General features: G+C 42.1%; 1 protein-coding gene across 1 annotated transcript in view; it reads right to left on the bottom strand.

The window, feature by feature from the left end:
* Positions 1-4,824: 4,824 nt before the first annotated feature.
* LOC140718829 (hepatoma-derived growth factor-related protein 3-like) overlaps positions 4,825-13,623 on the bottom strand; it is a 117,087-nt gene continuing 108,288 nt past the window's right edge. Inside the window, exons 5-6 of the mRNA XM_073033030.1 lie at positions 9,443-9,598; positions 4,825-5,319 (exon numbers count right to left, since the gene is read on the bottom strand). Of these exons, the coding sequence (XP_072889131.1) occupies positions 5,305-5,319; positions 9,443-9,598 (171 nt within the window). The 3' untranslated portion in view covers positions 4,825-5,304. The remainder of the gene's footprint in view (positions 5,320-9,442; positions 9,599-13,623) is intronic.

The following is a 13,623-nucleotide window of genomic DNA, read 5'->3' as shown; positions in this document are numbered from 1 at the left end:
AGAGATGTAGATAAAGGTAAATGCAACCAGGCTTTTTCTGCTGAGATTGGCTGGGACTACAGCTAGAGGTCATGGATTAAGCATGAGATGTGAAATGTTTAAGGGGAACATGAAAGGAAACTTCTTCACTCAGAGGGTCGTGAGAGGATGGAATGAGCTGCCAATGCAGGTGTTGCATGCAAGCTCAATTTCAACATTTAAGAGAAGCTTGTATAGGGGTAGGGGTATGGAGGGCTGTGGTCTGGGTGCAGCTCAATGGGTGTAGGCATTTTAAATGGTTCAGCATGGACCAGATGGGCCAAAGGGCCTTTTTCTGTGCTGGATTTTTCTATGACTCTGAATTGCCCTTGAGTGTAGGTGAGTGGTAGTATCTACGGGGAGTTGGTAGGAATGTGGGGAATGGAAAAGAGGGGGTTGTTATGGAATCAGTGCGAAGATGGGTGCATGATGGTTGGCGCAGATTTAATGGGCCAAACCGGCCTGATTCCACACTATATCTATGTCTCTGCTTTATGATGTTTAGCAGGAAAGTAGCTTCACCAGGTTGACACTTACTGTTCCCATCTGCTCTCCTCATTGTAGCAGGGTTGATCCCATCTGGGTTGCAGCTGATGTAGTTTAACTCGGCTGTTGCATAGTACACGCTGTCTGAATTCAGAGCCTTCCCTGTTAGAGTATCAGATAATTTGCACCTTTCATTTATGGGATCACAGTTCCCATCAGCTCTTCTGCGGCTCAACCCCACATTAATGCTTTAAACTAAAATGTCCCATTGCTCACCAGACTGCACCCATCTTCTAAAAACACGAGCATTCCTAAAACCAGCCTAATATATCCCAGTTTGCACCAGGGGAAAGTGTGCTGTCTGATCCACACATCAGGGTGCTCTGAGCCCCTATGTTTGATGCATAAATTTTCCTTGTGTTTGAATCCTTTCAGGGAGGCAGGGAGGCACAGCACCCAGACCTGCGTTCCAGCTTCATGCACACGGAATTGATCCTGACCCCTCATCCTGTGTGTTTTTACACGTGTGTGCGTGTATGTGAGTGTAGAGTTTGGCCATTCGCCCTGCAACCAAGGGTAGTTTTCTCCCACCTGCCAAGGACATGCTGGTAGATCAATTGTCCATTGTAAATTATTCCATACTAAAGGTATGTGACAAATGAACCCAAGGGGAGATTATGGTTGATGAGAGAGAATGAAGCAAAGAGGAACTAGGACAGATAGGTCAGAAGACGAAATGGTCCAGATGGGCTAAGTGGCTTCCTTCTATGCCATAATAAATAGGCAAATCCCTTTCATTTCTCGTCACCTCCTCCAGCCCTACAATGCAATAACAAGAGTTCTCCTGTACTTCTGGTCCTGTTTTTCCCTCTCCACTCCACCACCGGCAATTTCCCCTCACCCCTCTTAGGACTTAAGTTTTGGAATTCTCTAAGTAACCTCTCTTCATAAGACCATAAGATATAGGAGCAGAATTAGGCCATTTGGCCCATCGAGTTTGCTCCGTCATTTCTTTCATGGCTGACCTATTTTCCCCCTCAGCCCCTATCTCCTGCCCTCTCCCCACATCCCTTCATGCCCTAATCAAGAATCTAACAACCTCTGCCTTAAATATACCCAAGGACTTGGCCTCCACAGTTGCCTGTGGCAATGAATCCTACAGATCCTGGCTGAAGAAATTCCTCCTCATCTCCTTCAGCTTACCTCCAAATGATGCTTCTTTTGTCTTGCTATCAGTTTTTAGCCAATAATTCCTCTTGGGACATTTTGCAATATTTAAAGCATCTTATGAATGCAAGTTATACCTGCTGATATGGTCTTCTGACAAAATCCATTGGTCTGGGCTTCAATTACCTCCATGATTGGGCTCTGGATTATCTTCATCAGCCAGTTAGAACATACAATGCAGCACAGATGTGCCGACATTTTAATCGATCATTCTAAGGCTTCCCTCCCACACAGCCCTCCATTTTTCTTCCATCCATGTGCCTATCAAAGAGCCTCTTTTACATGTCCGTTATGTATCTGCCTCCACCACTACCCCTGGTAGCACATTCCACATCATTCGCAGTGTAAAAGCCTATCTCAAACATCCCACTTGCCCCCCACTCACCTTAAACCTATGCCCTCTTGTACGAACCAGTTCCACCCTGGGAAAAGGTGCTGGTTGTCCACTATATCTATCTGTCCTACACACTTCTATCAAGGTATCTCTCATTCTCCATCACTCCAAAGAGAAAGGCCCTAAGCTCACTCAACCTTTCCTCAAAAGACATGCTCTCTAATCCAGGTGGATTCCCGGTAAATCTCTTCTGCACCTTCCCTAAAGTTTCTATATCCTTCCTATAATGAGGTGACGAGAAATGGGCACAATACTTCGTGTGGTCCAACCAGTGTGTTATAGAACTGCAAAATTACTTTGCAACTCTTGAACTCAATCCTCTGACGAATGAAGGCAAATACAACATAAGCCTTCTTAACCACCCTATCAGCTTGCATGGCTACTTTGAGCGATCTATGGATGTGGACTCCAAAATCCACACAGCTAAGAATCCTGACATTAACTCTGTACTCTGCCTTCAAATTTGACCTTCACTCTTTCCTGGATTGAACTCCATCTTCCAATTCTCAGGCCAGATCTGCATTATATCAATATCCCATTGTAACCTACAACATCCTTCTACATGATCCACAACACACCAATCTTCATGTAATTTGCAAACCTACCAAGCCATCCCTCCACTTCCTTATCCAAGTCATTTATAAAAATCACAAAGAGCAGGTATCCCAAACAAATTCCTGTGGTACACCACTGGGTACCGACCTCCAGGCAGAATGCACACCATCTACAACCACCCTTTTTATGGGAAAGCCAATTGTGAATTCCAGTTTCCCTCGATCCCATACCTTTGGATGTCTGAATGAGTCTACAATGAGGTACCTTGTGGAAAGCCTTACTATAATCCATATACACATCTACTGCTCTACCTTCATCAATTTGTTTTTTCACTTCCTCAAAGAATTAAAACTTATGAGGCACAGCCTGCCCCTCACAAAGCCATGCTGACAAAGAGAGTTAATATTTTTAAGCGTTGTTTTTCGTTTCCAGCAAAGAGGATCCAAATCTGGAGGAGAGGAAATGAAGGCAAGTTACTTACTTCGCATTAATGTCATGAGAAGGTGGGAATAGGTTAGAAATTAACATACTTTATGAAACATTTTGAGTTCCTAACTGGTTGCTAAGTGTAAAAGAAGCACTGAGATTGAGGAAGACGTGAATGTAGCATATAATTAAAACAAAACCATGAATGTATTAGCACTAAATGAGAACACAGTAGTGAAGGTGTAAAAAAAAAGTTAGTGGCTAGTCAATGCAATTATTGCACTTCATACCCGCAGTGAAGACCTAGCTAAAGACCAGATGCTTTCACAGTCACAGAGCTGCAATTTTCTGGGCAAGACTCTAGTTTCTTAGAGCAATCGTGTCCTGACTGGTTGCACCATGGTCTGGTATGATTTGAATGAGCAGGTACGTAAGAAGCTGAAGAGAGTAGTGGACTCTGTACAATATATCATAGTCACATCCCTCATCAAAGATACCCTTCATCCAGGCCATGCTATCTTCTCCCAGTTACCCATCAGGCAGGAGGTATTGAAGTTCAAAATCCCATGCCATGAAGTCCAAGAATAGCTCCTTCCCTCAAGCATTTGGTTCTTAAACCAATTGGCACAATCCTAAATATACAATGACCAGTATGCACTAAAATATGATTTTTTTTGTTCTAATTGTGCTCTTTCTTGTAAAAATTGTGTTTAATGCATGTTTAAAGTATGTTTTTCTTGCCTATATAACGCCCTTACTTCTTTAGGAGTTGCGGAGATTCAGCATGACTTCTAAAACTTTGAGAGACCTCTATAGATGTGTAGTGGAGAGTATATTGACTGGCCGCATCATAGCCTGGTATAGAAACAAAAACGCCCTTGAACGGAAAATCTTACAAAAAGTAATGGTTATGGCTCAGTCCACCATGGGTAAAGCCCTCCCAACATCTGAGCACATCTGTTGCAAGAAAGCAGCATCCATCATCAGGAACTCCACCACCCAGGACGTGCTCTCTTCTCAATGCTGCTATCACTAAGGTACAAGAGCCTCCAGATTCGCACCACCAGGTTCAGGAACAGTTGCCACCTCTCAACTATCAGGCTCTTGAACAAAAGGGGATAACTTCACTTGCCCCATCATTGAAATGTTCCCACAACCTATGGCCTCACTTTCAAGGACTCTTCATCTCACATTCTCAATAGTTGGTGCTTATTTATTTATTATTATTGTTTCTTGTTTTTGCATTTATATAGCTTGTTGTCTTCTGCACTCTGGTTGAACGCCCTAGTTAGGCAGTCTTACATTATGTTATAGCTCTATTCTCTATATTTGTTGAGTATCCCACAAGAAAATGAATCTCAGGGTTGTATATGGTGATATATATGTACTTTGATAATAAAATTTACTTTGAACTTTGAACTATACGCCTGTGATACTGCTACAAGTAAGATTTTTTTATTGCACCTGAGCAAATGGGTACTTGTACATATGATAATAAACTCTGACGTTAGTTGTATCTTTGCAGAATTTCATAATAAATAGGTTGCAGCATCTACACTGGTGGCACTGTTCAATTCTGAATTCTAGCATGATAGTAACTTCATTCACCATTTCATTATATAGTGATCAACCAGTCCGAGATCAACTCATACATTCGTGACCTCTCCCGAAGTTTCTAGCACTGCGATCTGCTTCAAAATAAGTAACACCAACATTCATGCATTCCATTAATTTTATTCTACCAGACAGTCATTTCTGAACAGCAGTAGAACAGACATTTTTGTGTAAAGATACTAAATAAATGCATAAAAAATCCCATAAGACAAATGGCACAGGGAAGAATAAAACTAAGCTGAGTACAAGAAAAAAAAGTTTATTTTTCACATTTAAAGCAAGCATCAAAAATAAATATTGTATCCTCTCTCAGTAACAGAACAGCTAGGCAGTTATAAGAATGAAGTACTGTAAAGGGTGGATGGAATGCTGCTCACGACATTCCAGAAGAGGGAAAATATAAAATGCATGACGTTTTCTCGGTGTTTTACTGACTGGCATGTGCGCAAAATTATAATCGGGAGCACAATGAAGGAAAGCCTGCACAAAATGCTGATGTCGACAGAGACAGAAGGAATGATTGTATGTAAAATGTCCAGTCATGGACAGCTGAGACCTGGTCCTCCGTCCTCAGTGGCCAGAATTCAAATGATCGAAGTCTGAAATGAAGGATTCAAAACAGTTAAAACAACTACAGCAGATGCCGGAAACTTTAAAGAAACACCAAATATCCCAGAAACGTTCCAAACTTGCGAACAGAGAAACAGTTTTAAAATCAGAACATGATGCAAGCACTCAGCAACTTTCGAAAGTGAACCAGAGTTAGAGGGCTTGGAACTTGCAGCCGGAGTGTTGATCACCTTCATTATTCATTGAAACAGAACATTTTACCATGTTTGTATCAATGTTCGGAAATCTAAAAATGGTGTTTCCTATAGTGGCAGAGTCTAGGAGCAGAGGGCACAGCCTCAGAATAGAAGGAACAGAGATGAGGAGGAAATTCTTTAGCCAGAGGAATTCATCAGCCACAGATGGCTTTGGAGGCCAAGGCATTGAGAATATTTAAGGTGGAGGTTGGTAGGCTTTTGATTAGTATGGATGTGAAATGTTATAGGAAAGAGGCAGGAGTATGGGGTTGAGAGGGATAATAAATCAGCAGTGGTGGAATGGCAGAACATACTTGATGGGCTGAATGGCCTAATTCTGCTCCTATTTCTTAATGTCTTCAGGATTTGATGTGATCCTGCCTGCTGTGCATTGAATTTCAATGGAGGAGTGAGATCTTAAGCTAATTACCCAACACACTGAAGATTTCACTAGACATTTGAGTGTCATATCTGAGCAGTTGCAAAGAATGTTGGCCAAAAGATTTCACTGGTTTTGAGAGACTCAGGTAATAACTTGTGAATTTATAAAGACTTCCCATGGTCTACCTTTCTAACTAAAATAAATCAATTTAATATGGTTACAAAAGAAAAAGCAAAGGGCTGTCTCTCCCAGCATCTGTCATTATCTTCCCCCACCTGCCCGTCACGCCACCTCCCTCAGCTGAATCCACCCATCCACCTGCCTCACTACTCCCCCTCACCTCTTTACACTGGCCAACTCCCAGTTCTGATGCAGAGTCTCGACTGCAAAACATCAATTATCCCACCGTCTCTAACTCCGACAGCCCTGGACGCCTCCAGACCACCAGCACCACCATCACCAACCCCAGCTTGCTCCAGACCATGGATCCCACTGTTATCTAACCCCAGTTCCGATGACCCTGGACACCTTCAGACTGTGAATTATGCAGCCGACAGCTCCGGGCCTGATCTCAACCGCCTGCACCTCCAGGCTGAGACCTTTCTCACTGCCGTTGAGCCCTTGGATACCCCTTTCCCCACCACTAGCTGCAACCCTGGGTCTCTCAGGCTCCTCTGTCACCTCTTGGGTACTTAGAACCTGCATCTTCCTCCCACCCCACCTTCCCTGAACACCAATCCCTCCTCCCTTTACTGATGCCACCACTCTTTACCTCTTTACGATCCCAGGTCTAATCTCTGTCGTGCCTTCATCATTCCATCTGACCCACTCCTCTCTGAGGTACAACGTTCTGCCCTCAGCATGGGCCGTACCTTTGTTCCCCTTCACCCGCCCCTCAGTGAGTTTTATGCCAGTCACTTTGAAGGGCCGATTCTAAAACTTTCACATTAACATTCAATAAAACTCTAACAATAATGCATTAGCTTGTCGTATCCCAACATCAAATCATATTGTTTTCATGATGTGAACTGTCCTGAATGTGAAGAATAAGGAATCTAAATTAAATACCTTTCGTGTGTGTGTGTGTGAGAGAGAGAGAGAGAGAGTGAGTGTGTGTATGCGTGAATGTGTGTGTATATGTGCGCACATGAGTGTGTGTGTGAGCATGAGTGCGTGTGTGTGAGTGCATGTGTGTGAGTACGTGTGTGTGTGTATCATTCTCCCTGAAACATTGGAAGCCGAAGGACAACCTGGCAAAAGTATATAACATTATGAGAGGAAGTAAAAGGTAAATAATCAGAGTCTTTTTCCTGGGGCAGAAATGTCAAACGCTGCAGTGCATAGCTTTAGGGTGCAGTTAAAGTTAAAAATGCTCCTCAGACAGGATGAAGAGGTCAATACTCCCCAATGCCATTAGGCTTTACAATTCTACCGCCAGGACTTAAGAACTTTTTAAAGCTATTATTAATGCTTTTTGAGATGGTGATTTAGATGCATATCATATTTTTTTTTTACTGAGTTAAGTATTGTATGTAATTAGTTTTGCTACAACAAGTGTATGGGACATTGGAAAAAAGTTGAATTTCCCCATGGGGATGAATAAAGTATCTATCTAGCTATCTATCTATCTATCTATCTAAAGGAAATTGATGAGGTTGTGATGAACTGAGGCAGTGTCTTCGTGTCTGTGGACAGACTTTCTTTCATGGACTTCAGTTCCCAATGCTATCTGCTTGCTTTTATTGTTTGCTCAGTTTGTTTTCCCCCCCGCCCCCCCCCCCCCCCCCGCACATTGAGTGCTTGACAGTCTTTTTTTAATGGATTCTTTTGTTTCGTGGCTGCCTGTAAGGAGACGAATCTCAAAGTAGCATAATGCAGACATACTTTGATAATAAATGGACTTTGAATGGGTGCCTGAAACTTGCTGCTAGGAGAAGAAGTAGAAGCAGATTGAGACAGGAATAAACAGAAAGTGGAGGGATGCAGACCATGTGCAAGCAGATGGGATTAGCTTGGATTGGCATCATGGTTGGCACAGACATCGTAGGCCAAAGGACCCGTTCCTGTGCGGTGCTGTTCTCCGTTCTAATTTCAGCCAGACATGAACTGCTTTTCTGCGGCCCATTCTATTCGGAGGGTAAGAAGAATATAAGAAATGTCAGTTCTAAAGAGTCCAAAAGCAAAAGAATGGAAATCTGGAATAAAACAATACTTTGTGGGCATGCTCGGTAGCTGTAGCAATAACTATGGAAAGAGGACATAGGCAATATTTCAGGTTCTGAAATCTGATGTTAGTGTTATTTTTCTAGCCACAGATGCTGCCCAGTTCTCAGAATATTTACAATATTTTCTGCTTTAACTTTAAGGCATCAGCTATTGCATCTTGAAACAATATTCTTTTGCAGTCTTCTTCAGTTTCTTTCACACAAGTACAAACACATACAAACTGAGTTCTATACAAAATATATTTGCAGATGAATTAATGAATTGAGGTGGACTGCTCACAGCAATTTATTATCACCAGTTCTCATAGCTGGGAGCACTTGATATCAGTGGATCCAGGTCTATTTCTGCAAGGTAATATGCAAGAACCGATGTTCCAGATCTTAAAGATATTCCTGAAATTGGGCAAAGTGAAGACAACACCAGAGAATGAGCAAGACTAATGGGATATGTTAGGGTTAGTTTTGGCAAATTTAAGTTGGGTTGAACTGATGACTTAAGTTAGAGGAACTCAGGGCTAATGCTCTGACTACATTATAAGATGATGAGAGGCATTGATCGTGTGGATAGTCAGAGGCTTTTTCCCAGGGCTGAAATAGCTAGCACGAGAGGGCACAGTTTTAAAGTGCCTGGAAGTACGTACAGAGGAGATGTCAGGGGTAAGTTTTTTTTACGCGGAGAGTGGTGAGTATGTGGAATGGGCTGCCGGCGACGGTGGTGGAGGCAGATACTATAGGGTCTTTTAAGAGACTCCTGGACAGGTACACAGAGCTCAGAAAAATAGAGGGCTATGGGTAACCCTAGGTAATTTCTCAGGTAAGGACATGTTCGGCACAGCTTTGTGGGCCGTAGGGCCTGGATTGTGCTGTAGGTTTTCTATGTTTCTACATTGCATTTTGAGACTGACCTTCAGATGCTTGATATTGCTGAGCTAGGGAGCACCTCTATAAGAAATGTGCATTTCATGATACAGTAACTTTGTGTGATGTTCGGTGCACAAGAAACAGAAATATAACCATGATATGCTGCGTTCCTATATAGGATCGACTCACTGAAACTTGAAAGGGAAAACCTTTCAAAACTACAGAGATATTTCAGGGGAGGGAATTACTGGACAGTTCTTTTAAAGAGCAGGCACAGTTGAATGGCCTCTTTCAGCGAAAAAAATAATCAGATCCCTAAAACCTGTCCAATTGTGTCAATGTGTGCTGTATTTATCAATTTCCCTTAACTACCAGTGTCCTGCTCTAACACAGCCTCCAAACCTGAGGAAAAATCTCACTGGATGTTCTAAAGCATTAACACTGTTACCTCCTCATTCACTTGCTGATACTCCGCAGCATTTTTTGCATCGCCATCTGCCTCTCCTGTCTCTGAACCACTCTTATCCTCTTCCTCCTTGATATCCTTATCAGCTTCGTCTTTGCCTTCCTGGTCAGTGGATTTCCGCAACTGCTTTGCAGATTTCTGGAAAACACAGATCTCAGAAGTTGAAATGATCAGGGGAGAGAGCTTGCTTTGTCCCGAGTCCACATTGCGGAGATTCGCAGAAGTTCTGTTTATGAACCTGGAGACGTCCCAGGATCGAATATAATATTCAACATCAGCTTTTGAAAAGGTTTGACAGTTCATTTGATTTTTCAAGTCCATAAAATAAGATCAGGATACAATTATTCTCTCACTTATTTTCTGATGTTTGTTTCCAAATATAAATCAATTCTATACATTTTTAATCTGTTTGACAAACCCCTGAAATTCAAACCTCAGCTGCCATAAGCATCAGTGAGAAGTGACAATGTGGTTGCCAAGCTTCTTCTCGTGAATTCATTTGTCATGTAATATAACAATTATAATATGATTCATGGGTGTAGCTGGTTTAAATTATGGAGCAGCCAAATTCAATGAGTAGACATCATCAAACTTTACCGGCAGGCATCATCCGGTGCTAGAAAATCAATGGTCTCTCGCAAAGATTGGATTTAAATGGCTAGAGTTATGGTTTACAGCTTGACTCGGAATGCTTGTCCTTCTGTGGTAATTATTTAGCAACAGGGTGAATCATTCCTCAGCTGTCAGGATAGGAGACCACCAAGGTTGAGTGGCTCTTAAATAAGACAAGATATATGGCAAACAATGTGTCAGCTTTAAACAATCAAACTCTCAGAACAACCTCAGAGTTGGAATAATGCCTTCAACTTGGATTTCTTGTATATCAGTAACCTTTACTCCCACTCTGGGCAAATGCATCTGCTGCTCATGATCTCTGTGACCAAAAGGGGAACAAACCCCCTCCAAGTCATCTATTCAAGGTCATCTCTTATCTTTTTAACAGACTTAGCACTTTCCTAGATTCCTGTAAATGTGGGTTCTTTGTTCCTGTCTTCACTTTAAAATTGTACCTTTCATTTATTTCTCTTTATTTTCCTATCCAACTGTAATCACTTTGCATTTTCATTTAAGAATACTTGCTCCAGTCTGCCATTGCTGTCTTGAAGTCCACAACAGCCATCCCTCTCAACAATCCAAAGAACAACTGCTTGGGACTATTCACCTCCTTTAACCAATTACATATAGTCCCTTCCATGCTTCAATTATACTAATAAGTCTGATCTTAGAATGTTCCAGTGGGGCAATGTGGTGGCGTAGCAGTTAGAGAATTGCTCTACAGTGCTTGTGATCATCGATCAGGTTTCTATACTATCTGTAAGGAGTTTGTACGTTCTCCCCGTGACTGCATGGTATGGGCAGCTGGTGCATATCGCGTCCTGGTTATGCAACCATTGATGCCAGGCAGACAATCTCTGAAGACGGCCTGTAAAGACACTGCCCAGACGGAGGCAATGGCAAACCACCTCTGTAGAATATTTGCCAAGAACAATCATGGTTATAAACCATGATCGCCACATAGTGACGCTGATGATGACTGTAAATACTTAGCGTTTCATAGAGTATCTATGGAGAGGGGATCAGAGTGCCTTCATGTCCATGACATTCTGGTAGGTCTTCCATTTGGAACATTTCTCTACCCTCCTCCCCCAAAGTCACCTAACCCACAGTCCGTCTCCCACAGTTTTCATTTCATTTCAGATTTCCCATAACTATGGCAGCTTGTTCTAGTGAGGCTGACAGATCTCTATTGGTCAGGGTTAAATAGATACAGAGAGAATGAAGTTACCAACATTATAACTCAAAACTTAGTTGGCTGCTATTGGCAAGTCTCAGGCAAAGAGTTAAGTGCAGCCCAGATACTGCTTGTTATTTAAAAAGTGCAACGATGTAAACTTAAAACACTGCTTTCACAGATGCCCTCTGTAGTTTTAAACAACTTTGACAAATGTGGGTATGTTTGCCAGCTGACAAATCGTGTGCATTAATCTTTTTCCCATTAAGAAGTTTTCTCTGTAAGTGCTTGTCACTGTGGCAGTCAGGAGGTACTGTGTCCTACAGCTGTTCAGCTTGAGGTGAAACTGGGATTAGATCTCTTGAGGGTCGATACTGGAAAACTCTCTGGGGTGAAAAAGCATATTGAACTGACCTCTTACAGGGGAGCAGGTTTTCATTCAAATATGAGACCTCCCTTCTGATTATGGGAATAAAGTTGAGGGGCAGCATTTAATTAATTAGCAGATGATGGCTGGGGCTTCCCATTTCTGTGGCACAATATAAAAACTGGGAGAGAACCTGCTGGAATTATTGTCCCTGTGCCATACCTACCCAATTGAATGGCAAGTAAACAAACTCATTAGCCCTTTACATCCCAGTGACATGATCCGAGCAACGATAGGGCTACCAGGCTCAGAATGGGGAAGCCCAGCTCCCAAAAATCCCAGAATTCTCTCCATAAATGGAAAAACAGCTTTACTAAGTATTAAAGGCACAGGTCACATCTTAATATCTCTATCATCCAGAGACTTGTAAAAACTATTAAAATTGATGCAAAATTAAAAATCTAACCTAATTAGAACTAAATAAAATTGGTTAATAAGTAATATACATGATTTGTTTTAAAAAAAACATTAAGTGAGATAAATTATCTTCTCCATCCCGAAATTCCTTTTTGATGTTAATATGATGTTGGATCTGGGAGGTGACCCTCCAGCATAAAACTAGGAATTCCAGCAAGAGTGGGTGTGCTACGTAACACAATAAAATCCCAGTGACAGGTTTGATATTCAGAATTTATCAGTAAGTTCTTGATTTCTACATTTGACAGGCAATGCATTCACATCACTAAATGCTGTCAGTTCTGTTTAGAATTGTTGAAAATAGACAGAGACATTCAGTGCAGTTTAAAGTGTCTGTCAGGAAAAACCTTTTTTATTTTTCACACTGAAAACTACAAGTAACCATTTTGAATCTGCAGCAATCCATGCAAACTGAGCCCAAAATGTCTGCTGATTTCTATTTATGATGCATTATGCTGCAAATCTTGTTAATACACAGTAAATTCAGACATCGGTTTCAGAAACCAGAGCCACATATCAAGCATTATTACTTTATAAATTGTATCAGCTACATACTGCCTCACAAAATGTCTCTGTCCCTCTGTAGATCTGGCCATTTGCTGGTTTAATTTACCCTTCCACTGGTTGTGGACAAAGAAGCAAATACTTAGTGGTACCACACTGAGATTGCCAGCAGGTGGCAGCACTACTGTGCATCTCCATTATGTATAATTACCCAATATTTCCTAGAAGAAGCATCTCATTCTACTGTGGCCATCTTAAGGTTAAACCTATTTTCTACCTGGAAGTTACAGGAACAAACTGTGAAGTGGGATACTTGGGAATTCTGTGGAGGACAGAATTGCCAATCTACAGGCACAAAATACCTACAGTATGACTGAAGGGCTGGGGAGGGAAAAGGAGTAATGGTGCGGGGGGGGGGAGAGGGAGAGGGAGAATGAGGGGAGAGGGAGGGGGGAGAGAGAGAGAGAGGGAAGGGGGAGAGAGAAAGACGAGAGGGGAGGGAGAGAGAAAAGGGAAGGAGAGAGAGGGGAGAGGGAAGGAGGAAGAGAGAGGGGTGAGAGGGGGAAGGAAGGAGGGGGAAGGAGGGAGAGGGGAAGGAGAGAGGGGGAGAGGAGAGAGGAGAGAGGGGGAGAGGAGGGAGAGGGGAAGGAGGGAGAGAGGGGAGGGAGAGGTGGGAGAGGGGAAGGTTTGTTACATAGAGAACGGCACAGGAAAAAATACGTAATATATAAAAAAATTATATCTCCCTTTTCTGTTCTATGTTCTAAATTGAGAGGTCACTATTAAATTTCTTCCTATGTGGAATAGAGGGGTTGATTGACATTGCAAAAGCATACATTTCTTCTTTAAACAGGTATTTACTCTATTTAGCCTTCCTACGAGCAGCTCTAATTTACCGAGTTAGCAGTGCAGGACACATGTGCAGATGTTATTACCTAATGATATCTGTGTGGAAGGTGAGAGCAAGCCACTGATCCCACAAAGACAACAGTAGAATGGCACAATTTGTTTACCAACTCTTCA

The sequence above is a fragment of the Hemitrygon akajei genome, chromosome 30 (assembly GCF_048418815.1).
Source record: "Hemitrygon akajei chromosome 30, sHemAka1.3, whole genome shotgun sequence".
Lineage (NCBI taxonomy): Eukaryota > Metazoa > Chordata > Chondrichthyes > Myliobatiformes > Dasyatidae > Hemitrygon > Hemitrygon akajei.
Note: the sequence above shows the minus strand (reverse complement) of the source record. Positions and strands in the feature narration are given on the sequence as shown.